The sequence below is a fragment of the Sciurus carolinensis genome, chromosome 4 (assembly GCF_902686445.1).
Source record: "Sciurus carolinensis chromosome 4, mSciCar1.2, whole genome shotgun sequence".
Classification (NCBI taxonomy): Eukaryota; Metazoa; Chordata; class Mammalia; order Rodentia; family Sciuridae; genus Sciurus; species Sciurus carolinensis.
In genome coordinates, this window is record NC_062216.1 from 163,143,087 (window position 1) to 163,169,310 (window position 26,224).

Sequence of the window (26,224 nt, forward strand, 5' to 3'; positions counted from 1 at the left end):
TCACATACACCAACTCCTCTCACCCTCACTCCAGCCCTCTGCAGAGGAGTTATTAACATTAGTGTAAGTATTCCAGAGAAGGCATTGCACGGTCACACAGCTGCTCTGGTGGTGGCGGATCTGGGAGGACCACCCAGAGACAGCTCTCACCACTGGGCTGCACTGCCTTACACTGTTGTTAGACCATCTCGTAAGGATGTGATAAGATCACATGAACACTGAGCACAGACCTGATGCACGGAGGCCAAAGATAGGTGGCAATTAACTCTTCCCTCGTCCCTGCCTCAGTCAGAGACTTGGGTTCTCCCCATGCTTCCTGCCACACCCTGCCTACTGCTCCTGCAGGGAACTTACTGCTCCTTTAAGCAGCCCTGATGGAGACACTCTGACCGGGATACAGAGGCAGTGCTGTGCTGGGGTGTTACCATAGGCTCTGGAGCCAGACTGGAACCTCCCGCTGGACACCTGGACTCCATGTCCCGGCCTCGCTGTGTTGATCTCCTTATCTCTAAAGTGGGGGTGTTGAAAGGAGGAAATGAGTTAATGTATGTTAAGCGCTTGGCATGGTGCCTAGCATGTAGGAAATGCTGTAAAAATGTTTGCTAAATAAATAAAGATCCATGAATGTTGTATGTGCAGTTCAGCTGGCTTAACCTGAAAGGGATTGGTTTGGCTCCAGTTTGGGGATGAGTGCAGACCCAGAGCCTTGAGTGACATCACCAGGTCATCATCTCATCTCTTTCCTGTGTCTTGGCTTCATCCCTGGCAGGTCGTTCTGTCCAGGGGAGACAGAGCCTCCAGCAGCTCCCAGGGCCCAACCCACCAGCTCAGCAGCCCCAGGGGAACTCATGGACCCCGCATCCCGGAGTTCCACCCGAAGTCTTAGGAGGAATCCTTGTTGGCCTGGCTTGAGGTCCGAGGTGAGAGACGAAGGCTGGTCACCTGTCACCCGCTGCACACACCACACAGACTACAATGGGAAGGGGGCCGCCCCCATGGGAACTCTCAGTGCTGCTTCCCAAAGCAGAAGGGACGGACGCTGGGGAAAACCAGTTACCACCCATGTGCTGCCACCCATGCTGGACTCCTGTATTAGGGGTCTCCAGGGACACAGAGGCAACAGGATATAGGGAAGAGATTTATCATGGAGACTGGTGCAGGCCATGGTGGGGAGGGAACAGTCCCACCATCTGCCGTCTGCAAGCTGGAGGACCAGGAAGGCCAGTGCTGTAATTCAGTTGAAGTTGGACGACCTGAGAACCAGGGGAGCCGATTGTGTAACTCCCAGCTAAGGCCTGAGCTGCGGGGCCATTGGTGTCAGTGCTGGGGTGTCAAGACCCAAGCAGCAGGAGCTCTGTCATCCAAGGGCAGGAGAAAAGGATGCCTCAGGCTGAGAAGAGAGAGCTTTTTCTGTTTGGATGGTGCCTGCCCACATTGGGGAGAAGGGATCATCTTCCAGAAACTCCCTCAAAGTCACTCAGAGATATGTGTGAGCAGCTCTCTGAGTATTGCTTAGCTTAGTCAAATTGACATGTACAGTTAACCATCACATTGTTTTCCTGAAAGTTTTTTTTCTCTTGAGTAAAACTGCAGAAGATCCAGGCTTTGCACCTTGGAAATGCTTCTGGGCATTTTTGATAAAACACCTAAGTGTCTCAGAAAGAATATTTTGCGAGTAAAGACCATGATCAACATTCCTACTTGGAATTCCCAAAGCTAAGGCTTGTTATGGCCCCGTATGGCCCAAGAAGAGGCTACTGATTCCCCACCTGCAGGACAGTGTGCATCAGTCAGGGACTTCTTGGTGCACATACACTTTTTTAGAAGTCTGGTACCCTGTAAAAGCTTGCAAAAACAAGCTGAGCTCGTAAGCACCTTCCTGGGCATAAATCTCAACATCCCTATGGGCTCCCTGAACCTAGGGCCTTGGCTGTCATGACACGGTCTTCATGACCCTAGCGACTCAAAGCATGGCCTTCCACCAGCTGCATCGAGAGCTTGTCCAAGTCTGCATTGCTTAAACTGATTCTGTAGGACCAGAAACCTTGACTTCACTGGGGAACTCATGGGAAATGCAGATCTCAGGCTCTACCTGAAGACCTGATGGATAGGAATCTGCAATATTGTTATCATCATCATTATTATTGTTATTATTATTTGCCCTTTAACGGATCTCCAGGAGATTCATTGCACATTAAAATGTGAGACGCACAGCCATATTTATAGTTCTCTAGGGCTGCTTTAACAAAATGCTACAAACTTTCGGTGGCTCAATACAATAGCAACTTACTCTCTCACAAGTCTCGGGGCTAGAAGTCCAAAACCTAAGTGTCCACTGACCTGGTTCCTTTTGAGGACTCTGAGGGGGAATGCGTGGCAAGCCTGTCTCCTAGCCCCCAGTGGCTGTAGTGATCCCTGGCACTCTTTGGCTTCTAGATATATCGCGCCAATCTCTGTCCCTACCATTACTGGCATTTTCCCAGTATCTCTGTGCCCAAATTTTTCTCTCCTTATAAGGACACCAGTCGTATTGAATCAAGGATCCACCCTGTTCTAGTATGACTTCATCTTAACTAATTCCATCTGAAACTACCCTATTTCCAAATACAGGCACAGTCTCAGGTACTAGGGGTTAGGACTTTAACCCATGATTTCGGGGGGATGCAATTGAACATGTAACAAACTACCTTCAAAGTCTGTCATTCTTAAATACTGGGAGACTAGTTGATTAAGAAATACCTGGAACATCTCTGTAAATTCATTTTTGTGAACAATTATGTAAGTTCAGAAAGAAGACGGTAGGCCCAGAATAAGACTTGGAATGTCTGTTTTTGTAAAGTGATTCTTGTGTCCAGATAGCATATCCCAGAAGTCTCCTCAGCTTTCCAGCTGACCCTCAAAATATCCCATGATAGTGGAGTTGCTTAATTCTCCTTGAAGTTTTGTCCATTTTTAAGTCATATTTAGAATACTTTCATTTGGTGGTATGAACTCAGTTAATATTTCTTCTCAGTAAATGAATTCCCTTACCATAACAAATCACTTTCTCTCCCCTAGTAATTCACTTCATGTGGAAGTCTATTTCCCCCTGATATTAGGGTAGCTGCATTAACTAGCTTTCTGTTTGCCTAGTAGTTATGTGACATATTTCCCTGTTCTTTAACTTTCAAACTTTCTGTAATCTTATGTTTTAAATTAATCTCTTGTATAGAATATAGTCATATTTTTAAAAATTTACCCTGAAAACCTTATTCTTTAATGTGAGCATTTAGTTCATTTATATTTAATGTAGTTACTAGTATACACTGGTTACAAAAATATTCTACTCTGTAGGGATTGCAGTTCTGACAAGTGGCCATGAGAGGGCGACTCCAGGAGATGCAGAAGTACTCCCAGCCTGGAAGGAACTTGGAAAATCAGGTATTTGCTTTCTGGGGTTCCACACTGTCTTGGAGCACGTCTCCCCTACAAGTTCTGGACAAGAAAGGAACAAGGGTATAGATTGGGAAACAGGACTGTGGTAGATTGGGGGACACAGCTCTTTCATGGCTATGCCTGTTAGTGGGGTGAGGGCAGTAAGTTAGTGGAAGGTCCCCAAGGGAAGGACTATTTACTAACTTACATAAAAAAAGAATACTTTAATAACTATTCCTGCTGTGTGAGAAGTTCAGAATATCAGCCCTGCTGATAAATGTGTGCTTAAGTCAACTCTTTTTTACTGCATTATTTATCATATTTTTCTGTTGGTTTTCTTCGCCTTTCTTGACTTGATTTTCCTTTTTCTTACTCTCCTAGTTTTGAAGCTGTACATTCTATTTCTACTTTAGTGTAAGTAATTACACTAAAAATGATCTCATGCATTTTTAAATTTGCATCAAAGCCTATTATTAATCAATATGCTGACATTCCTCCCTGATGGTAGAAGGTAAACCTTAGTTCCTTCCACCCTCCCAGTCTCCATTAACTCAGTGTTGTGTATTTCAATCTTTTGTGTTTCTTAGATCCATAAGCTCTTCTTATTGTCCTTTGGAAACATCATTTTTAAACATTTTCCTCCTCTCATGTCCTCTTACAGTTCTAAGTTAATCTAGGGTCATTTTCCTTTAGCCTGAAGGACATTCTTTACGATTACCCTAGTTAGAGTCTCCTTTTGGTCTGTGCATGTTTTTATTTTGTCATTATTCATAAAAGATGTTTCCCTGAGGACAGAATTATAGGTTGGCAATTAATTTCTTTCAGCACACTGAAGATATTTTCACTATGACTCTCAGAATTTGTCACTATAATTCAAGAAATCTTTTTTCTCTGGCTACTGCTAAGATATTTTTCTTTATCTTTCTGAAGTTAGTTACACTATTGTTCTAGAATTACATGCTATTGAAAAGAATTCTTTTAAAAAAATGTTAATGGTGCATTCTAATCACACATAATGATGGGATTCATTATGCTATATTCGTACATGAAAATAACATAATTTGATCAATCTCATTTTCCACTACCTGTTGAGCTTCTGCTTTCGGGGTTTGGAATCTTTCTGAAAGAATCATTTCCTGAGAAGCTGCCTCTGTTCCATTCTCTTTCTGAGACTGCGATTAAATGGATGTTCTATCTTTTCCTGGGATTTAGCCATCTCTTCTGCATTTCCAATCTTTTTCTCTCTGTGCTTCTTTCAGGATAATTTTTTTCAGCTGTGTTTAATACAACACATTGATAATTTGGGTTATTGTAGTTTTTCAGTTCTAGAAGTTCTATCTGGTTTTTGTTAAACTGCTGGTCACTCTTTTCAGTAGATGTTTTCACACCTGATCAATTTCAACCTGAGTTAGAAATCTATCATTTTTTTTTCTTTTAATACTCTGTGTCTAACAATACCAGTATCTGGTATCTCTGAGATTGTATTTCTATTGTCCATTGTTTCCAATTCTCCGAACTCATGGTGCCGGTGCCTGGTTATCTTCGACTGCGTGCTAGCTATTGTATAAAGAATTATTTAAAGTCAAGGATGAAAGTGTACTCCCCCACAAAGGAGTTGCTTTTACTTCTGGCATGTCTGAGCTCACCATAAACCACGTGTAATCCTTGAGGCTTCCTGGAAGGTCTACGCAATTCAAACTGCAATCCAGCTTGGGATTACTTTGAGGGCTCATCTACTTATGGTTCATGTCCACTTTGAAGATGTAATCCTGTGGGGTCTTAGCTTCTGGTGGGGAGGGTCTCCCATTGCAGTTCATTCTGTGAGTGGCCCTGGGTGTTGGTTTCTGCCTCCCTCTCCTTCCTTAGCTTATCACGTTCAATTGCAAATTTGACTGACCTAATAAATATACTCGGAAGACAGCTGGCTTTTATAAACTCATGCATCTCCATGGGTTTGCACTGTTTCATCATTTCTTCCTGGTAATTCCTATTGTTGTGCTAACTTCTTGAAGTCTTTAAACATTATAATTACTGAAAACTAGCTTTCAGTGGAAAAGTGGAAATAATCTAGCTCACCATTATTGGAAGTAGGAAGCCAGGAAAGGTCTTTCTTGGCACACAGTAGGCACTCAATAAATGATGATTGAATTAGTTGAATTATAATTTTCCAAATAGCACTGCTATTTGGGTGTCTGTATTTGCAGAGGCTCTTTCCTACTCTTGGAACACATTCCTCATTCCCTTTTCCCAACCGGAGACACCCACGTCCTACCATTTGACAAGACTCAGAACGAATGCCACCTTTCCCCCAAAGTTTTTCCTGCTTCCCTATTTTCCCAAATCTGAGCCTATCTCTGGCCTACTTGAACCCTCACATGACCTATCTATGTACCATTCTCCATCCAGAGCTGGATAGAACTATATGTACACACATACTTATCTCTCCTGTGGATTTATACTTTTTTTGTCATTTCTGGCTTCTGAAGAATTCCCTCATTTCCTCTCCAGCTCAGCATACATTATAAACAGACTTTTGGAAAAGATTATGTCCAGCACTGTTAGAACCTGGAGGGGATTCTCTGAACACGTCGTCTGCTGCGTTGCTGGATGCAGGATTGTGTGCATCCTCAAAACCCTTATGTGTGCACAGCCCCTTCCAGTCAACAGGCTGCTTTCCCACACATGAGTTTACGGACACTTCAGCAGCCTCTGACTTCAGGGTTGCTACTGCCATGCTTCAGATGAGAAACCGAGATCAAGAGAGACTACATATGGGCCAGAATAGAGTCACAAAGCTGGAAATGGAACCCACATCATTTCCCTCCAAGCCTGTGACTTGATCCTGGACATCACAGATGCTTCCCAGGTGATCTGTGCCATTTTTGTTACAGCAGCAGTGCCTCTTTGGAAGCAGACCTTCCACATGGAGAAGAACATTTGGTGCAGGAGTCAGGTCCCGGGCAGAAGGGAGAGGGGGCAATGTGAAGTTTCCAAGCACACCTGCCGGAAGGCTTTCCGTACCTCAGCCACGCTTACCTCACTACTTTGGTCCCGTTTCTCACGACTTGCATGTCCACCATGCAGCCCCCAGTCACGTAGGCAGCCAGATTCAACTCTGAGAACTCTGCCTGAAGGAGAAAGCAAAACAGAGAAGAATCCACTGAATGCTAACAGTTCACAACTGCTGACATGTTCCGGGTCTTGACAGGTGGTAGAGGCACATTAAGGTCCAGCTCCACTTTAGCAATGCTGTCTCCAGCTTCCTTTTTGAAAGGTGAGGAAGCTGAGGTGCACAGAGTCATGTTGACACGTTCAAGATCACACAAGTAACAAAAGGCGGAATCGGATCAAAACTGTGCATCTCTGATTCACCAACCCATGATTTTAACCACTATTCATTTCTGCCTCCTTGAAGGTAGAAGAGGCCACTCTGACTCTGTGACCAGAAAATGACAAAATGCCTAGTTCCTGCTAGACTTCTGGTTCAGGCTGCACAGGGGCACTGAGCCCCTATGGTAGCTTATATCTGGTCACGGAACCTTCCTCAAGTTATTTGCCTACTTCCTCTTTTTGGTATTGACCCCTCCAAGCTCCACCCATATGGCCCCATGCCTGCGCACTGACATGCTGCCATTTTGGTCACGGTTGATGGGGTAGGCGTTGGACCCAGGGTGGAGGAATAAGATAGTCCTCCTGAGAACCTCAAGGGACTGAGTGCTCCACACAGATTCTTTCTAGTTGGCTGTCTCTTTAATGGACACACCTGGGTGCTATTTGGGACCATGTTTTCTGCTAGCTGCAAATGAAGACCATAGTGGAATACCATAGGAAACATAGTGCATGGTGGAAGGAGAGAGAGAGGTCACAGTCACCAAGATAGGAAGAAGGACACAGGGGCAAGAGATAGGGATCCTGTTGATATTCATGTACCAGCTATGGTCCTGCCTTTGGATCTGAGGTTCCATCTTTTCTCATACTCATTTGTTTAAGCAAACACTCATGAGTTTTTATTGCTCACAATCAGAATCCTGTGGCATACACTCCTCTGCCCGCAATGTATGTTTCTGGGGATGGAGACTCATTGTTACAACCATCTGTATTAGTTTCATAGGGTTGCTGTAATAAAGTACCACCAATGGTCAGTTTAAACAGGAAAAAAATTATTCTGTACAGGTCTGCAGGCTAGAAGTTCAAAGTCAAGGTAGGGCTTGTGAAGGAAGGATCCATGCCAGACCTCTTTCCTTGGCTTGTAAGAGAGCCATCTTTCATGTCTCCTCATGTCGTCTTCTCTATGTATGTCCTTGTATCCAGTTCCACTTTTTTAAGGATGTCAATCACACAGGTACACTTTCACTGTAATGATCTCACTTTGACTTAATTGTCTCTTTAAAAGGCCCATCTCCAAATGAGGTCACATTCGGATGCACCGTGCACGAGGACTGTAATGTCTGAGTTTTGGGAGGTGACAAGTCAGCTTAAACTAACATCATCTAACTGGCATCACCCCAGATGGGGCCTATGCACAGGGGTGCCAAAAGTGGCTTTTGGATTTAGTGACTACACAGAACCACTGGCGTATATGAATTATGTGCTGACCTCAGGGTTCACATGTATGAATTCATTTAATCCTCGCTGTTGAGATGAGAAAACCGAGGCAGAGAGAGATCAGTCATTTCCACAATGTCACACAGTAGGTAGCAGGAGCGACGATTCAACTCCAGGCAGACTGGCTCCAGAGCCTGTGGTATTTGGGGAAGAGGGGAGTAACCAGGCACTGAACCACATCCCCAGCCCTTTCTAATTTTTTTATCTGGAGACAGGGTCTCACTAAGTTGCAGAGCCTGTTTATAACTATTTTACACTCTGCTACCCCAGTCATTCAGCCAAATAGGGCATTAGGTGGATTATAAATGGAAATTTTAGAGCCCTAAAAATAACCCATTTAAAGAGGAAAGACAAGTTTACATTGAGGGTAAATATGGTTTTCTCGTGTTGACCTAAATGTATGTCCCTAGAGTCATTTAACAGGAATTATGACCAAAGAGCTAGCCCTCTCCACCATGGCATTGAAGGAAACCTGGAACACTTATGTCTCTTGCTCTAATTAATAACCTCATTATGCTGTGGCAAGGTGAAGAGAAAAAAGAAAAGGTCACTGTTAATGAGTCCAGGTTGGTAAACAGTGGTAATGACCTGTTGCAAATTCAGCCCTTCGTGCTTGAGATACTTCATTGGCAAGATCGCGAAGAAGAAAAGTTGTTGCTTGTGTGTGGTGGACAAAAGTTAGAAGAAGGCTGTAAAAGGGGGGAGCTGGTCGCCATCAGAGCTGTGGGAAGTAGAATCTCCTGCCCAGGATTGTCTTGCAGCCCGAATACAGACAACTCTGGTGGAGGATGAGAAGCTGGAGGCTCAGCTTATTCAGAGCTGGGAGTGCAGGGTTCTTTCCGTCCTTGGTTTATGGATAATTAGAGGAGGCAAATACTTGGGTCGCAGAGGAGCAGGCCTCTGCTGGATCCAGCATGGACAGTTGAGATAGCAAATAAAGAGGGCCTTCCTCTGAATTTAACATTCTAAAAAAGTCAATAGCTATGGAAATGAAACAGAGGATCCAGGCCACTTCTTCAAAAGAACTTGGTTTTCCTGGTAGGATCTCAAAGAGCAGCCGTTCTAGAAGGGTCCAAGAGCCTGTGTAGAAACTGTAGTGGATGCAGTTGTATTTCCTAGAAAGTTGTGTTCAAGTCCTAATCTCTGATGCCTTGGGATGGGAGGACTTTTTGTTTTGAAATGGGTTTTTGGGGGATATAATTAAGATGTAGTTAAGTGGGTGTTTTCGGAGACGAGATCATCCTGGGGTAGGGGAAGCCCTAAATTCAATGACAAGTTCTCAGAAGACAGGAGGGAGGGAGACAGAAAGACACAGGGAGGAAGTCCACGTGACATTGGGACAGAAATTAGAGTGATGCCAATGAATGCCAGGAGCCACTAGAGGTTGGCCGGACCAGTCAAGGAGGGATTCTCCCTGCGCGCCTTCAGAAGGGGTGCGGTCCTGCAGAAACTTAATTAGGATTGCTAAGCTCCAGAACCAGAAGAGAATACATTTCTAATGTTCAAGACACCTGGTTTGTGGTAATCTGTCATGACAGCCCTAGGAAATGAATTCAATAACTTTGGAAATGAATGTGATTTCAGTGTCATGTACAAAGTCACCAGAACTCACGGAAGGTCAAAGCGATCGGGTCAGGTTCCCAAACACAGGCACTTAGGCACATAATTACGCACACATATTCTTTCTTTTCTCTGTCCATCTGCGTCTGCCTTTTCCTCTCTTTCTCTCACACACAAAGTAATAAATCAGCTGTTTAGTTATACCATAAGGCATTACTGTCAGAATCACTTAAATTTCTTGCATGAGTTAATCTTTACACCTGAATATCATTTTAGCTCCGTGTTAGGTGTGATGTCTTTTAAAAAACTACACTTTAGGCCCTGTGGTAGGAATAAATGCATACTCGGAGAGAGAGCACATTCAGATATAAGTTTAGTCAAGTTCTTATCTGCTCTGAGTCTTAGTTTGGACGTATCTGGAATAGAGACCATGGTATCAACAAGATTCATCTTCAAAAGTTTTTGTGAGGATCTATGATTAAGAGACAACCAGCAGAGGACTGAGATGTAGGAGGGTCTCTATAAACAGCGGTCAGTTTTATTTTCAAGCATTTCATTGTCTTGGTAAGAATAAACTGAAGCCCTCAAAAATTGGGTAAGCAGAAAAATAGTGACCAAGTATTTAAAACACATGAATTAAAAAATATATATAAAGGTATAGAATATGGCTTACAGACTCCCATTTATGGGCAGAATGAAGTCCTACAGACTGACTTTATTTATGCTCCCATATTAAGCAAAGGGGAATCCAGACAAGTCCATGAAGCATCAGTTTTCAGCCATTTTACAACAGGCATTTCAGGACTACGATTCCCACGAAAAGGAAGCAAGTTAAATTATCCCTGTGATTCCCCCAGGTTACTGTCTAGAGGCAGCTTCCAGGCAGGAGAGCAACCTGGGAGAAGGCAAGCAGAACTCCTCGGTCTCGCTGAGTTGAGCATACAGAGACCGAAGTTCAGAGGGCCGTGATGGCCAGGATTCGCAGGGGAAAAACAGCAGAGGACAAGATGGAACAGCCCAGAAATCGGACTCTGCCAGGAGAGGTGTGCAAGTCTTTGGCTGAGCACTGATTTGAACGCGCATGAAAGGAAACTGTTGTTTCTCATTCTCAGGGAATTCTCAAGGATGTAGAGGGAAATATTAACACGATGAGGAGAGAAAAGAAAACAATCATAAGATCAGTGAGAAAAGCATCAAAGCAGGCTCAACAATATCTAGAGCCCAGACAAGTCTAGAAGTAGTTCAAGTTCTCACTGGTTACAGGATAAAGACCTTGTCATCTGAGTAGGGTACTCAAAGTTTAATAGTAGGACTAAATTATTTCTGGACTAAAGCATGCTCTGGGTCTGGGAGGACAAACTGGTCCTGTTTTGCTTTGGGTTTTCCCAGCGTCAGAACTATAAGTACCAATTCTCAGGTGCCCCTCAGTTACAGTTTTAAACTACAAGTCTCATGTCTTGGGACATTTTTCCTTAGTCCCAGGCAAAATGGAAAGATTGATCATTTTATCTAGCTCTGTCCCCAAGAAAGTTTAAAAGTAAACCTTGAATGAATCAAGCTTTTTTCAAATACTTCACTGGGTAATAAAGTATACTTCTCTGCAGAATAAATTATACCACTATTTAAAGGAATACAACAGAATCCAGCACCCAACACATAATATTCATAATGAAAAAGTTATGGCATTCAAACATAAATTGCTAGGCATGCAAAGAAGCAGGAAAATATGATCCATAATAGAGGAACAGATCCAGAAATGGAAGAGATAATGGGAAGAGCAGAAATGGAAGTTAAAGGATACTTAAAAATAAAAAATAAGGAATGAGACAAGAATGCCAACAATGTCTATTTTTGTTCAACATTATATTGAAAGGTCTAGGCTGGAAATTAGGCAAAAAAAAAAAAGAAAAAAAAAAGAAATTAAAGGCATCCAGATCAAAAAAGAAGTGGTAAGACTACTTAAAGATGACATGATCTCCTGTACAGAAAATTCTTAGACTCCTCTAAAAAACTGTAAGAACTAACAAGTTCTGCAATGTAGAAGGATACAAGATCAATATGCAAAAATCAACTATTTTTGTATACTTACAGCGAACAAGTGTAAATGATATTAACAATTCCATTTATAATAGCATCAAAATCATATAAAGAAATATCTAATTAATAATCAAACAAAATAAATACAAAATTCTAAAAACTAAAAAAAATTAAAAAGAAATGAAAATTAAAACAACTATTGTTGATAAATTTTATATTCTCGAGAATTCAGAGGGAAGCATAACATGATGAAGAGAGAAAGGAAAACCATAAAAGAAAGAAAATGAAACTTCCAGAGATAAAAATTGTAACATCTGAAATAGAAAAAAAGGCAATGATGGAATTCACGACAGTTTAGACACCACAGAAGAAAAGGTGAACTTGAAGAGAAAGCAATCAAAAGTATTCAAAAAAAGCACAGAAACAAAACAAGCAACAATAGGTGTTGGCAAGGATGTGGGGGAAAAGGCACACTCATACATTGCTGGTGGGGTTGCATATTGGTGCAGCCACTCTGGAAAGCAGTAGGGTGATTCCTTAGAAAACTTGGAATGGAACCTCCATTTGACCTGGCTATCCCACACCTTGGCCTGTACCCAAAGGACTTAAAATAAGCATACTACAGTGACAAAACTACATCAATGTTTATAGCAGTTCAATTAACAAGAGCTAGATTGTAGAACCAACCTAGATGCCCTTCAAGAGATGAATGGATAATGAAACTGTGGTATATATACACAATGGAATATTACTCAAGCCATAAAGAATAAAATTATGGCATTTGCAGGTAAATGGATGGAGCTGGAGAATCTCATGCTAAGTGAAATAAGTCAATCCCCCAAAACCAAAGGCTGAATGATTTCTCTGATAAGTGGATGATGATACATAATTGGGGGGAGGAGGAAAGGGAAGAATGGAGGAAGGATGGATAGTATAGAGGGAAATGAGGGGTGGGGAGGGGTGGGGGAAGGAAAGATAATAGAATGAGACAAACATCATTACCCTATGTACATGTATGATTACAGGAATGGTATGGCTCTAATCATGTACAACCAGAGAAATGATAGTTGTACCCCATTTGTGTACAATGAATCTAAATAAAAATAAATAAAGAAGGGAACCTCTGTTGAGTTATGTATAATATCAAACAGTCCAATGCATGAGTAATTAAAGTTCCAATAGAAGAGGGAGCGAGATAAAAAAATTTTAAATGGCCATACGTTTTCCAAACTTGATGAAAACTAAAAAACCCACATGCCCAAGATGTTCAATGAATCTTTTAAAATATTTTTTATTTGTTCATATATGAGTATATATGTGTGCATATATATATTTGTATATATGTAATTTCCTTGGAATAGGAATATATATATAGATATTTACCTAGGAGGGCAATTGCTGGGTCACAGGGTAGGCATATATTTAGTTTTCAAAAATACTTATGAATAAATATCCGGTGAGGTTTAGTAATTGTAGATACCTCTTGGCAATATGAGAGTTAGAGTCATTCCACGTTCTATTCAACACCTGGTTCCCGTTTTTCATTTCAGCTATTCTTGTGGCTTTGCAGTGGCAGTACATTGTGGTTTTAGTTTAGTTTGCATTGCTCTGATTATCAATAATGCTGAACACTTTTTCACGTGCTAATTAGAAACTTAGAAAACCTCTTTGGTGAAGTACCTGTTCATACTTGTATTTTTGTTTGTGTTTATCTCATTACTTTGTAATAAGTGCATTAAAATATATTCTAGATAGATGTTTTTGTTGAATGTATTGACTTGCAAATACTTTCTTCCGTGGCTTGTCCTCTTTCTTAATTTTCCATCATAGAATGTGTGTGCACACATACATAACAGACATACTTCATATGGATACATGAAGTACACTTTATTAATATTTTTTGCAGTTAGCTTTTTAATTTCATTCATCCTAAATTTTTGCCTATTTCAAGATCATGTAGACACTTTTCAATATTTCTTGCTGGACACTTTGTTGTTTTATACTTTACATTTAAGTCTATAATCCATCTAGAATTAATGTCATGTATTATGTAAGGTAGGACTCAGGGCTCAACTTGTCTATATGGTTATTTAAATATTTTGGCACCGTTTATTCAAATGACCATTCTTTCTCAATAGAAATGCATGGGTGACCCTACCAAACACCACGTCACTTCACTTTGTCAGTCTATTTCTACATTCTCTATCCTAGTCTACTGTTCTCCTGTCTGTCCTTGAGTTGTTTCCAATGGACTCCATTGCCATAGCAGCCAGTGATTTGGCACCAGGGAGTATAATATTCTAAGAAGGAAGCACCCCCACAGGCCCAGGGACAAGAAGACCAAAGACAAGGTTGATGACTGCTCTTGGTCCCCTCAACCTGCTGATGGATTCTCTGACATCTCCCTACACACTGATCCCAGGATACACGCAGACACCAGGCAACCAGAAGACCTTGAAGGCTCGGACCTGAGTGAACTGACCAGATGTCTTCTTGGCGGTGTGATGGATGGGACAGATGTGCCCCACTGTCCTCTGCTTTGCACAAAACCCACCACTGCCGCCGGGCCTTCCAAAGATCTCCTTGAGGAAATTCCCATCTCTCTTGAAGGTCAAAAAAAAAATATCAAGAGTTTACCCCCTTCAGCTCTGCTGACAGCAGAGACACTACTCAACAGGTGGCCAGTGTGGCCCGCCAGTCAGGAGGTTACTCCATGGAGGAGCTAGCACTTCTGTGGCTCTGGGTCGCCACCCATCCCAAGTAAAGGTGTGATGGCATCTCTCCATTGCTATGCTCACCGGCCCCTTTGCTTTATAAATGAACTTCTGGTTTACAGCCAAAGGACTTAAAATTAGCATACTAGAGTGATGTAATCACATCAATGTTTATAGTGGCTCAGTTCACAATAGCTAGATTGTGGAACCAACCTAGAAGCCCTTCAACAGATGAATGGATAAAGAAACTGTGGTATATATACACAATGGAATATTATTCAGCCATAAAGAAGAATAATATTATGGCATTTGCAGAGAAATGAATGGAATTGGTGAATATCATGCTAAGTGAAATAAGTCAATCCCAGAAACCCAAAGGCCGAATGTTTTCCCTGATAAGTGGATGATGATATATAATAGGGGTGGGTGGGTGGAAGGTGAGAGAAAAATGGAGGAACTTTAGATTATGTAGAGGGAAATGAGAGGGAGGAAGGTATGAAAAATGGTGGAATGAGACAGACATCATTGCCCTATGTACATGTATGATCACACGAACGGTATGAATTTACATTGTGCACAACCATAGAAATGAAATGATGTACCCCATTTGTGTACAATGAATCAAAATGCAGTCTGTAAAAATAAAAAAATAAAAATATTTAAAAAATAAATGAACTTCCAAGTGTCTGCATGATTCTAAACATTATTATTTTACTTTCTTTTCCACTTTGTTGACAACTGAGCTCACTAATTCACATTATTTGTGGCCATTTGTTGCTACTGGGCAGATTTAAAAGAATTTGTGTCCTTTATTTTTAACAGAAAAAAAAATGTCATAATATATGGCTTTGGAAAATGAAGATAATTGATACTTAATTTTGGTCAAGACTGTACTTTAGGAGGGAAAATTACCATGTGATAAATTTGTAGCATACTAACTGAAAATGCTATTAAAGGCAGGTAGGTGTTCATTCTTGGGTCCATCTATGGGCTGTTCACGGGCACATATGGGGCTTGGGGTCTTGGCATTTTATGACCCTTGATAAAATTAACTGGAGGAGGCTTTCAACACTGACCCCCAAAATATCTGACAGGACTGTACTACCCGAGTTTCCCTGTTTGTTTTTAACCATGATTAGACTTATGCATAAAAAAATGAAGGGACCATGGAAAGAGACTGGCCTTGAACTCTGGGGACCAGGAATCTAAATTCTGAATTTGACATTGACTTCAGGCACACTTCTCACTCTCTCTTTCCACTTTAATATTTTTTGTCTTTAAAATGATAGAGCTGTAATCACTTGAGCCAATTCTCTCCATGGTCCCTTCCATTTTTACATCTTCTCTTTCTCAGCCAGAGTCCTCCAATAATCACCAGAGTACAAAATTATCACAGCACACCTTGAGGGACAGGAATGCTAAGCAACAAGATTTTTTATAAGAAAGGAAAAGTGTTCACTGTTTGTACCCTGCTCCTGCACGGAGTAGCTGTTCAAAGAGTACTTACTGAGTAAGATACTGTTCTTATGTTTTGCAGTTGAATGGTGTTATGGTTTGGATATGAGGTGTCTCCTGAAAGCTCACGTGTGAGACCAGGTAGGAATGCTCAGTGGTGAAATCTCTGAACTACGAGGACTGTGACCTAATCAGTGGATCGATCCATTTGATTAATAATTTGAAAGAATTACTTCACTTGGCAACAACTCTAGGCAGTTGGGGTGTGACTAGAGAAAGTAGGTCACTCGGGGTGTGCCTTTGGGGTTTATATTTTGTCTCTGGTGCCTAGATTTTTCTCTCATACTGTAGCAAATCAGTCTTCCATGGCAGCTCTAACAAACTGCGACAAATTTAATGATTTCAAACAGCACACATTCATTCTCTGACTGCTCTGATTGGCAGAAGTCTAGGTTAGCGTGGCTGGTTTCTCTGTTCTGTGCTTCACAAGGTCAAAATCACAGTGTTGGCTAGCGGGGTTCTTGTTTGGGAGCTCTGGGAAGAAGCTGCTTCCCAAGTTCACCCAGGTCGTTGGCAGAAATCAGTTCTTTGCAATCCTAAGACGAAGCTCCCTCCCTTGGTGCATGTGCTACTTGCGGACCCTCTTCATCTTGTGCCACCCAGCAATGGCACATCAAGTCCTTCTTAAGTTTAGAATGTTCCTGACTCCCCATTCGGCCACATCTCCATCTCCAGCCAGAGAAAATCCTGTTATTAAGGGATGGTGTGCTTGGACAGGCCTAACCGGAGGCTCCAGGACACTCCCTTATTTTAAGGTCTGTAACTGTAATCACAACAGCAAAGTCCCTTTTGGGTAACTTTTCTGCAGATTCCAGAGATTAGAGAGTAGATGTCTTTGGGGTGGAGGGGGAAACAGCAAAGTCTGCGGAGGGAAGTGATTTTTTTTTTTTTAAATGAGTAAACATGTATGCAGCTCTAAGTTCCAAGCTCTGTGGTAGGTGATGGATATGGTTAGAATCATATCAGGTATGAAAACCTGTTCTATAGCCTCTAGATCAGAAGGAAACAGAAGCACCTGCCTGTAACTAAGCGCAGGTCCAATCCCAAGAACACACACACGTGCCCCTGCACACACACACACACACACACACACACACACGCACACAGAGGGAATGCCTTCTATTTCCTGTGGAGTCTGGCTGCATTCCAATAAGCGCGGGCACCTGGCAAGTATGTAATGCCAAGCAGATAATATTACTGAAAGTATGGGGTATTCATGTCTCATTACTGATAATTGCATCTGTGATGATAATAATGTCGATGACAGCCTGGAAATTGGTGACTGCAATCATCGTTATGATAACAAGCTGAAGGATCTTATGAGGCCAGCGGATCAATGGGACAGAATCTGAAATTGGGACTTGGAACTGGATGACTGACTGGAATGTACACCAGAAACCAAGAATGTGTGGGAACGTGGAGGTAACAGCTCTCAGCCTTGACCGTGAAGGCTGACCGAGGGAGGATCTGACACAAAGAGATGTTGTCCAGAGTTCCTGAGAAAGGCAAGATGCTGGCAGACAGATTGTTCTGGAATCCAAGGGTGACTGATAAGATACTGGGAATTCCTGTCAGTTAGCGAAGACAAATCTAGTGCAGACCGCGCCCTTAAACCCTTAGAGTTTGTCCTTGCACCTGGCCTTATGTGTTCATAGATTTTGTGGGAGAAACAGAAAAGAGAGACAGAGAGACAGGCAGAGCAGGTACTAAGTTCATTGGAGGAGGTCTCAGCTTCTGCGGGGACCTCTCCTGAGCCCCTGGTGACTCTGATCCCTTACCCTGCTGGACGAGCTTTCTTACCACCCCTTCTAAAGAACAGGAGCTCTTCCGCTGCCCAGGGCACCGTGGGGCTACACTTGCTCGTGGCTGGGGCTGCTGCTAGCTGTGTTTGGGTTCCACATTCTGCAGCTGAGTGTCTGTGCACCTGGGGGTCACTGTGTTCACTTTCCCTCTCCTGCTTGGTAGCTCCTTAAAGATGCTCACCCAGCATCCGTCTTTCGGCAGTTCTCTCCTCTAATCCATGAGTTGGCAGGAAACTCTGATTCCCATGGGTTTCTAATTACCGGGAGGCCTGAATGTCGTGCTTCTCCTGCACTCATCTTGTGCCCTGTGACTATGAACTCCAGCCTCATATCTAGTCAGTAGCATCAACAAGATGTGCCTTAAAGGGGGGCTCAGGGGCTCCACTGCTTGGCATAAAGCCTAACCAGAGGGAATCAGCCAGCCATACCCAGACCTCGCGCCGGGGTGGCGGCCCCCCAGCTAACACCGAGTGGGACTTTGACTCGTATTTGCTACTCCTCTGTGTGTTTCCAATGACCTTAACAACTTGGAGTGGAGGGTGGCGGTGGTGATGTCAGGGTGGGATTAGGGCGTTCCTCATCCTCTCAGAAGTTAGCATCAAAATTGCACCCTAATCCCTAACAGATTGATATCTTCACTCTTGGGAACGAAACCGCTTATGAAATTCCCTTTAAGAAAAGCAGCCTTCTGCATGAACTGTGCTCTTCCCTGCTTCCTAAATTCTCTTGCAGCCAAGGAGACTCATCAAAAAGTTAAATAATAGCAGCAATCATGTTTTTTTTTTTTTTTTCAACTGCTAAAGACAGAACGCCCAAGCCCGACGTGGCTCATGAGACCCCACATGATTTAGTTTCTGGTGGACTCCTAGACATGGCCTGCCACCGTCCTAGTACTCCAGGTTCTGACTCTCTCAGCCATCGCTGCACTGGCCTCCTTCCCACACACTGAGCAAGCTCCAGTCTCCTGTTCCCCTTCAGTGGAACTTTCTAGAATCCATCAACAGGCAGGTTTCCTAGGGCCAATCACACCCTGCTCGACAGCGCTCCCAGAGGTGCCCTCCTGCAAAGCATCCTGCAGAACTCCACACCCTATTTCCTTGTTTAAGCTTCCCCTGCAACGCAGGTCTCCATCTGACGTAAACACTTACATAGTTCTCCGTCAAACCTGTCCATCTATCTGTTTGGTTCACTGCCTGTCCTAGCTCCTAACACAGTGCCTCGCGTGCAGCAGACGCTGGGCAAATATCATAGAATGCACCAAGGACAATTTTGCAGATGTCAGAGATGAGACTCAGAAAGGCAGAGGGACTGGTTTTGCTCCAAATTCCACCTGGGCAACTATGTCAACTGGGACCCAAACCCAGGTCAACGCCCTTCGTATGGTGCCAAGGGGCTGCTGGTTATTTTTGGTGTCTCTCATTTTAATGCATCAGCTAAAGGACTTCTCCTTGGCTGGGGCTTTCTGTGGCCATCAGTCACTCTGGTTTGCACCTTCCCATGTCTTCTGCACATTAGTTCGTGGCACCATCAGTGAGGCCCTGGGGTCCTGCCCCTCCTCCACTCGCCTGCCTCATGGCTGGCAAACTTGGTAAGCCACAGGGGGCCTGCTGTGGGCAAGTATCTCCTCCCACCCACTTCCCAGCATAGGCCGAGTGTGGCTCCCAGGGCCTGAGGGCACTGACACCTCCTAGGCTGACATCTTCAGGCAAAGCTAATTTTCCTTCTGCTCAGACTCACCTTGCAGATACAGGAGGCTTGGAACATCCACACACTCACTCAGTGACCCTTTCCAGGAGAGAAAAGGCCACACCTGGCATCTCAGTGAGGGCCGGGGGTCTCTGACTCAGAGGGTGCTGCCCAGCCTAATGCCTGCCCGCCATGTCCAGCACCCAGTTGCCGCGGGCTGGTGCAAAGCTCCTGCTGCCCATCAGAAAATCACACTATTGCTATGTTGTGTGCACCAGTGCTGAGGGAGGGAAGGGGTGTGTGTGTGTGTGTGTGTGTGTGTGCATGTGAGTATTGTTGGGGGACCAGGCCAGGTAGGGAGGGATAAATACATAAAAACATGTCAGAACAAATATAAACACACAGGAGAAATAAAATGACAAAACCTACATTCCTAAATGTTCAAATAATGGAATATTCAAAATTAGGCTGGGTTTCTACACACACACATGCGCATATACACACAACCAATTTACAAACCACATTTGCTAACGTGGCTGTCGACAGGGTTTGGCACACCGCAATGCTGTTTAGAATCAGACCACGTGAGTCCGCGCCTGCGCTGTGCTCCTTCTTTGCCGTATGGCTCTGGGCAACCCTGTTAGCCTTTCTATGTTTGTCTCCCATCTGTGACGTGAGGCTGTAATTGTGCTGTCCTTGGGAACCTGTGAGCATTAAATGAACTTACCCATTCCAAAGCCACTTGAAAGGTGCTGGGCGGATGTGAGTAATAAACCTTAGTTATCCTGGTTTTGTTCTTTAATTTGATTGTCACATAATTTCTCCATACAAGAGCAGGTCATAGACTCCTCATTAGCAGATGAGAGACTGAGGAGCAGAGAGTGCAAATGACTTGGCCAAGATCACAGGGCCGCTGGGTGACAGCTGGAACTTGAACTCAGGACCATCCGACTCTGTTCCTCATTGATTCATGCATTTGACAAATCATTCCTGAACACCTCCTCTGATCACCTCCTCTGCTGAGGACGGGGACTGGGGACACAGCAGTGAGGATAACAGATGGGGTCCCCGTCCTTGTGGAGCTACATTCTAGACAGAGACAACAGATATGTTCACAGAGGAAAAAGGAAACCCTGGTAAGAAGACAGAGGGCTGGGAGGAGGTGTGTCATAGCCAACGAGGACACTGCAGGGAGGTGGCACTTGAGGAGCAAAGTGAGGGACCAAATCAAGTTGGTGGAAGTGGGGGTGGGGTTCCAGGAAGAAGGACCAGCAAGTGAAAAATCCCACCACTGGAGAACATGTGCAGGAGTCAGGGAATGGCGAGGAAGCCAGCCTGGCTGGATTGGGCAGGTGAGCGGGTAAGTGGAGGGACCGGCTGGACCGTGCTCGGGATTCAGGATTTTATTCCACAGAGGATATTAAAATGTTAGGACCCTCACTGTCCTTGTCACCAGCATCATCGTCTTCACCACTGGCCGTGAAGTGGTAATGCCCCTCTCCTCCTCTCCCCGTCTCTTCCTCTCCATCACCACCATCGCCACCACCACCATCCTAGGCAACGTACAGTCAGGAAGACAAGTTTGAAAGACATTGCCGGTAGAAAGATACCATTTCGATTTTTAAGGAATTTCTCAATGACAAAGTCTTGTTCCCCAAAGCCTAGAGGACATTTGTCAGGGGTTAAGGTGGGCCTCTGGTGGGCGGCAGCGGAGGACACAGGCATGCCCTGATTCTGCCCTTCCTGCTCAGAGTTTCCCAAGACGGCTGCATCCACGAGAAACCTGGGCACCTGAGAGTCAATGTCAAACATCCATTGTCCTTTCCCTACCCAGGGGAATCTTCAAGAGGGAAGCGGCTTTGATAAAGTTCTGAGGATGGGAAGGCTGTCCACCAAGGAGAGGAGGAGGAGGAGGGGTCTCTAAGAGGAAACAGAACGAGGAGGCTATCATGGCCTCATTCTCCCGTCTCCAGAGCTCTTACAAGGTTGTGAGATTTAGGCATAAATCTTGCCACGTGCAATGAATTTCTGCTGCCTGCCATCCACAGGGCGAATGCTCGGTGACTTGAAGACCACAGCTCAGCAACAAGGAACGACGGTTAATGTTCCCCTGACATCTGCTCATGGCTGAGCGGGTGCCATGATTTAAACACCAGTCTGCGAAGTGCGTGGGCCAGTGTGTGGGCAGTCTGCCCACGGCTGGGGATGGATGGGTCTGGGTGCTTCCAGACTGGATGGAAAGTGAAGTCCGGGTTGGGCTGGAGTCCTGGCAGGAGGGCCTGCCTAGGCGAGATGGGGAAGTAAACCTGTCTGTGTGGGTCGCGTGGACCATGCCCGTGGACCAGCTGGGGGAGCAGCGGCAGGGGCTCCAGGGGCTGACGTAATGAAAGTTCTGTAGTTATTTATTTATTTTTTCCAAATTGAGAATTGCAAGTTATAATGTGATGACAGGAACATTTCATCCTTCAAAGCTCTGAGAAATCCAAACGCTCTGTCCTTTTATTTTTAAATTTTTTATTTATTTAGTTTTTGTTTTAAAGACCCAAGACCGTTTTTCAGCATTATAAGAAGAAAAAAGGCATTCTCCTCTTTTTTTTTTTTTTTCCCCAGAGGGTGGGCCTTGTCTTCTGGTTCCAGGTCTACTGCCCCCCTGGGTCTCATCTACCCTCCATTTAACCCAATCTTTACAATGAGGGGTCAGTTCTAGAAAAGGACCTGCCACTTTCTACCACTGGGGCCTCTGGAAACACGGCCAGGTTTGAACCAGACATGGGGACCCCCTTGCAACTCTGATTGAGCACTGGACACTTTAGCTGTTCTTGACCTTTTTTTTTTTTTTTTTTTTTTGGTGCTGGGGATTGAACCCAGGACCTTGTGCATGCAAGGCAAGCACTCTACCCACTGAACTACAGCCCCAGCCCAGCACTGGACACTTTAGAAAGGCCAGCAAGGTTGGCGGTCAGGGCGCAAAGTGCTGTGAAGACAGTGGAGCAGGTTGGTGACCAAGAGTGACTGAGAAGTGTGCAGAGAGGCAGCCATGCATTTCTGAGGAGGTGACATTTGAGCAAAGAACCTGGCTACAGTGAGGGCATGAGTTGTGTAATACTGGGGGAAGAAGCTTCCAGGCAAAGGAACAAGATTAGACTCTGAGGTGTGGTGTGTTTGCTTGACTTTTCTTTCATTGCAGAAAAATATACACAACATGAAATTTATTATTTTAAATGTACAAGGTAGTGACATTAAGTGCATTCATGTTGTTGTGCATCCATCACCACTATCCATCTCTAGAACCTTCTTGTCATCCCCAACACAAACTTTGTACCCTATAAACAATAATTTGTCCTCTTTCCTCCCTCTCTCCAACCCTTGTAACTTCTATTTTGTGTCCTGGTGGAGTTGACTACTAAGGTACTACTAAGTACCTTGGCTACTAGGTACTACTAATACCTTAACCACTAGGTTCTACTAAGTACCTTGACTACTAGGTTCTTCTAACTACCTTGACCACTAGGTGCTACGAAGTACCTTGACTACTAGATTCCATTACGTACCTCATACATTTGAATCAAACAATATTTGTTCTTTTGTATCTGTCTTATTAGTATATTTTCAAGGTTCATTTATGTTGTGTCAGACTTTCCTTCTTTTTAAAAACTGAGTCACATTCCATGGTGTGGACATCCCACACTTTGCTCATTCATTCGTCTGTTGATGGATATTTGGGTTGTTTCCAGGTTTCAGCTATTGTGAATCATGCTGTTATGAATGTGGGTGTTATGGTTTAGATGTGATGTCCCCCAAAAACTCATCTGTGAGAGAATGCAAGGTTTGGAGGAGAAACGAATGGGTCATGGTCTTAACCCAATCAGTGATTTAATCCCCTAATAGAGATTAACTTGAGTGGTGACTGAAGGGGTGGGTGTGGTTGGAGGAGGTGGGAATGGAGGGGGGTGGCTTTGGGTATTTGTATCTGGAGAGTGGAGTCTCTCTCTGCTTCTTGATCATCATGTGAGCTGCTTCCCTCTGCCACACTCTTCCACCATGATGTTCTGCCTCACCTCCAGCCCTGAGGAATGGAGTCGGTCTTCTATGGACTAAGAACTCTGAAACTGTGAGCCTTCAAGTCCTCAAATAAACCCCTTTCCTCCTCTAGAGCTGTGCTGGTTGGGTCTCTCAGTCCCAGCAGGAAAAAAAAAAAAAAAAATCCAATAAACAAAAACAAAAAGACCTGCCTAAAATAATGGGTGTGCAAATATCTGTTTCAGTCCTAGTTTTCAACTCTTTCAAGTATATACCCAGAAGTAAAGTTGTTGGATCAGATGGTAACGCCATGTTTAGCTTTTTGAGGACCCGCCATGCTGTTTTCCACATGGATGCTCCGTTCACTGCTCCTACCAGTAACGCACAATTGTCCCTGTGGCTTTATTATCACCAGCAAGTCATTTTCTGGTTTTGACCAGCAAGAAGGCCAGAGTAGCTGGGTTGGAGTGAGCCAGGAAGACAGGGCCAGTAAGAGTACAGAGCAGCTGAAGCATGAAGTGCCTCTCAGTCACGGAAGGGACTTTGGCTATTGCTCGGAGTGTGGCTGGCAGCCTTTGAAGACGAGTGAGCTTCAGGGTCATATTCTGCTTTACCCCCAGGAGTCAGGGCTCCAAGACTAGCCCAACCCTCTCTTTCCCGAGCTGCCAAAGGGTTAAGTAAATGCAAACACGGTAAATGCCGTGAAAGGAGATATTTCCTTCCCCTGGCTCATGCACCTGACACAGGAAGCACGCCGAGCTCTCTGGGAGTGAGAGGCCCGGCCGGACTTGGGCTTCAGCGAGGAAAGCAACATGGCCTGGGCCCGGGGCGGCTTAGCACTTCCCGTGTTAGTTCTGAGAGCTACTGAACGGCCTAAGGCCCCATCTGTTTCCAATCTTGTTAAAAGGGCCTCATGTGCTGGCGCCCATTTAAAATAATGCACACATGGAGTTTCTAAAACGGAGAAAAAGCCCATGTTTTCCCGCCAGCATACTTATATGTTTATTTTGGAGCGAGCTTTGGGAGTTCTGAGACAAGACAGAGCTCATTTCTCTTTCCAGGTTGATTTGCAAGTCCCTGCAGGCTTTTGCTCGGAGCACTTAAGGCAGCTCAGTTTGAACTGGTCACCCCTCCAAAGTCCACTGTGACATAGCTCCAGATTAAGAGAGGCTCAGGAAAGGGGGGAGCCCAGGGGCCGCTTTCCTCATTGCGAATGGATTGTTTCCTCGAATCCTTTTCCCTTGGTAGGGACTCATGTTTCCAAAGGCTCTGTTCCTTTTCTTTGCAGATGCTCGTTTTACCCCAAGAGGCCACAGTAGTTCCAGGACAGATGACCCAGATAAGGCTTAGTGTCCAACCTGAACCTAATCCCCTGATGGGAACTGGAAGGGACACTGTCAGGACCCATCTGTGGTCAGTGTATCTGGTATTAAAAAGCAAAGACAAGAAGGACACATTCTAGGTAGCAGGCAGGCCCTGTGCCCCACTGAACCCATGACATGGTTCACAGTGACAACTGCCTGTCCAGCATCCACAAACGGCTGTAATGGGACATTTCCGACCTTGCAGACTGGAGCAAACACCTCGTAAACATAGAATCACTCCCATAACCTCATCGACGGCAGCCCCACACGTCTGAGAACTTCCTGAATCACTTGCCCTAAACCCAGAGCCAGGGAAACACAAACAGGATACCAGAGGTACAGGATGAGCGTGTGTTCGTGACACTTTCTGCTTCACATTTACTTTGACTCTAAAGGATCCAGGTGACCTGGTCCTCGCTTGGTGAAAATGCCCCGTGAGGGTGGTAGCAATGGCTCTCCCAGTAGGAACAACAGTAGGAGAAGCAACAGCAACAGAAGGAGAAGTGGTTGTGTCTTTGGGGACCAGAAAGCCAAGCGGCGCTACTATGGAGAGCGCTACTAATCGCGGTGGCACTAGAAGGAGCAGCTGCATGACCGCCATTAGCTGTTCCAGTGGTCATATACTCATACTCCATTAATAACTGAGCATCACACGTTATTTTTATATTATAACTTTGTTAGCATTTACTAACGCAGATACTGCTGGAGGTCTTGACAGGATTCACTCAGTCCCTCCCGACAGTGACTCCAGGAAGCAAGTCCTGCTATTCTCCTCCCAGCAGTGGGCACTGAGGCACCATGAGGTTGAATCTGTTTTGTAGGGTCACATAACTTGGAGGTGACAGACCCCGTTGCTGGAGGCTCAATGGGTTCAGGACCATCCAGCGAGGCCTCAAACAGAGCAGTGGTTTTTCTTTTTGAATCTGCTTAAATATTGGGTTTTACAGATTTAACTGGAGGCTTAGAAGTTCTCTTTGGAAAGACTGCTAGGAAGCAGTGTGGTGAGGCTCTGGCATTGGACGGGCACCTCATCCACACCTTTTATTTTCTGAGTTCTGTTGCTTAGACACTTGGGGCCTTGCTGGCCCTGGAGTGACTGACGTTCCTATGGGGCCAAAGCCCAGTCGTACCAAGCAGCTGGCCTGGAGGGCACCTTCCAAGTGCAAAGCGGTCAGTCCAGTGCCAATCCCACCTGCTGCCTCTGGCCCTCACACTCCAGACCCCTGTCCACCTGCCCCGATCAACCCAGGGCCAGCGACCAGACGACAGAAACCAGCTCTCACTCACTCACATGGCTGAAATCAATCAGTCACACTCATTGGTCCTGAGCCTGTTTATCCCATCTTGCTTGATCCTTCCACAAAGCCCCATTAAAGGCTCCTGCCCATCTACCGCCACTAGCTCCCTCTGCTCCTGGCAAGCCTTACACCAACCCTGTGACCCCTGCCCCTGGGGGTATGTTGTACCTCTTGCTTCTAGGGGACCATGAGTGTCTTCCTTCATGACG

The 26,224-nt window shown here is 44.5% G+C and overlaps 1 protein-coding gene across 2 annotated transcripts in view; it reads right to left on the reverse strand.

Annotated features, from left to right (window-relative positions):
* Positions 1–26,224, reverse strand: part of Syn3 (synapsin III) — a 429,043-nt gene that overhangs the window by 324,066 nt on the left and 78,753 nt on the right. For both annotated transcript variants that reach the window (XM_047550762.1, XM_047550761.1), the window contains exon 4: positions 6,451–6,542. In XM_047550762.1, coding sequence (XP_047406718.1) covers positions 6,451–6,542 — 92 coding nt within the window. The remainder of the gene's footprint in view (positions 1–6,450; positions 6,543–26,224) is intronic.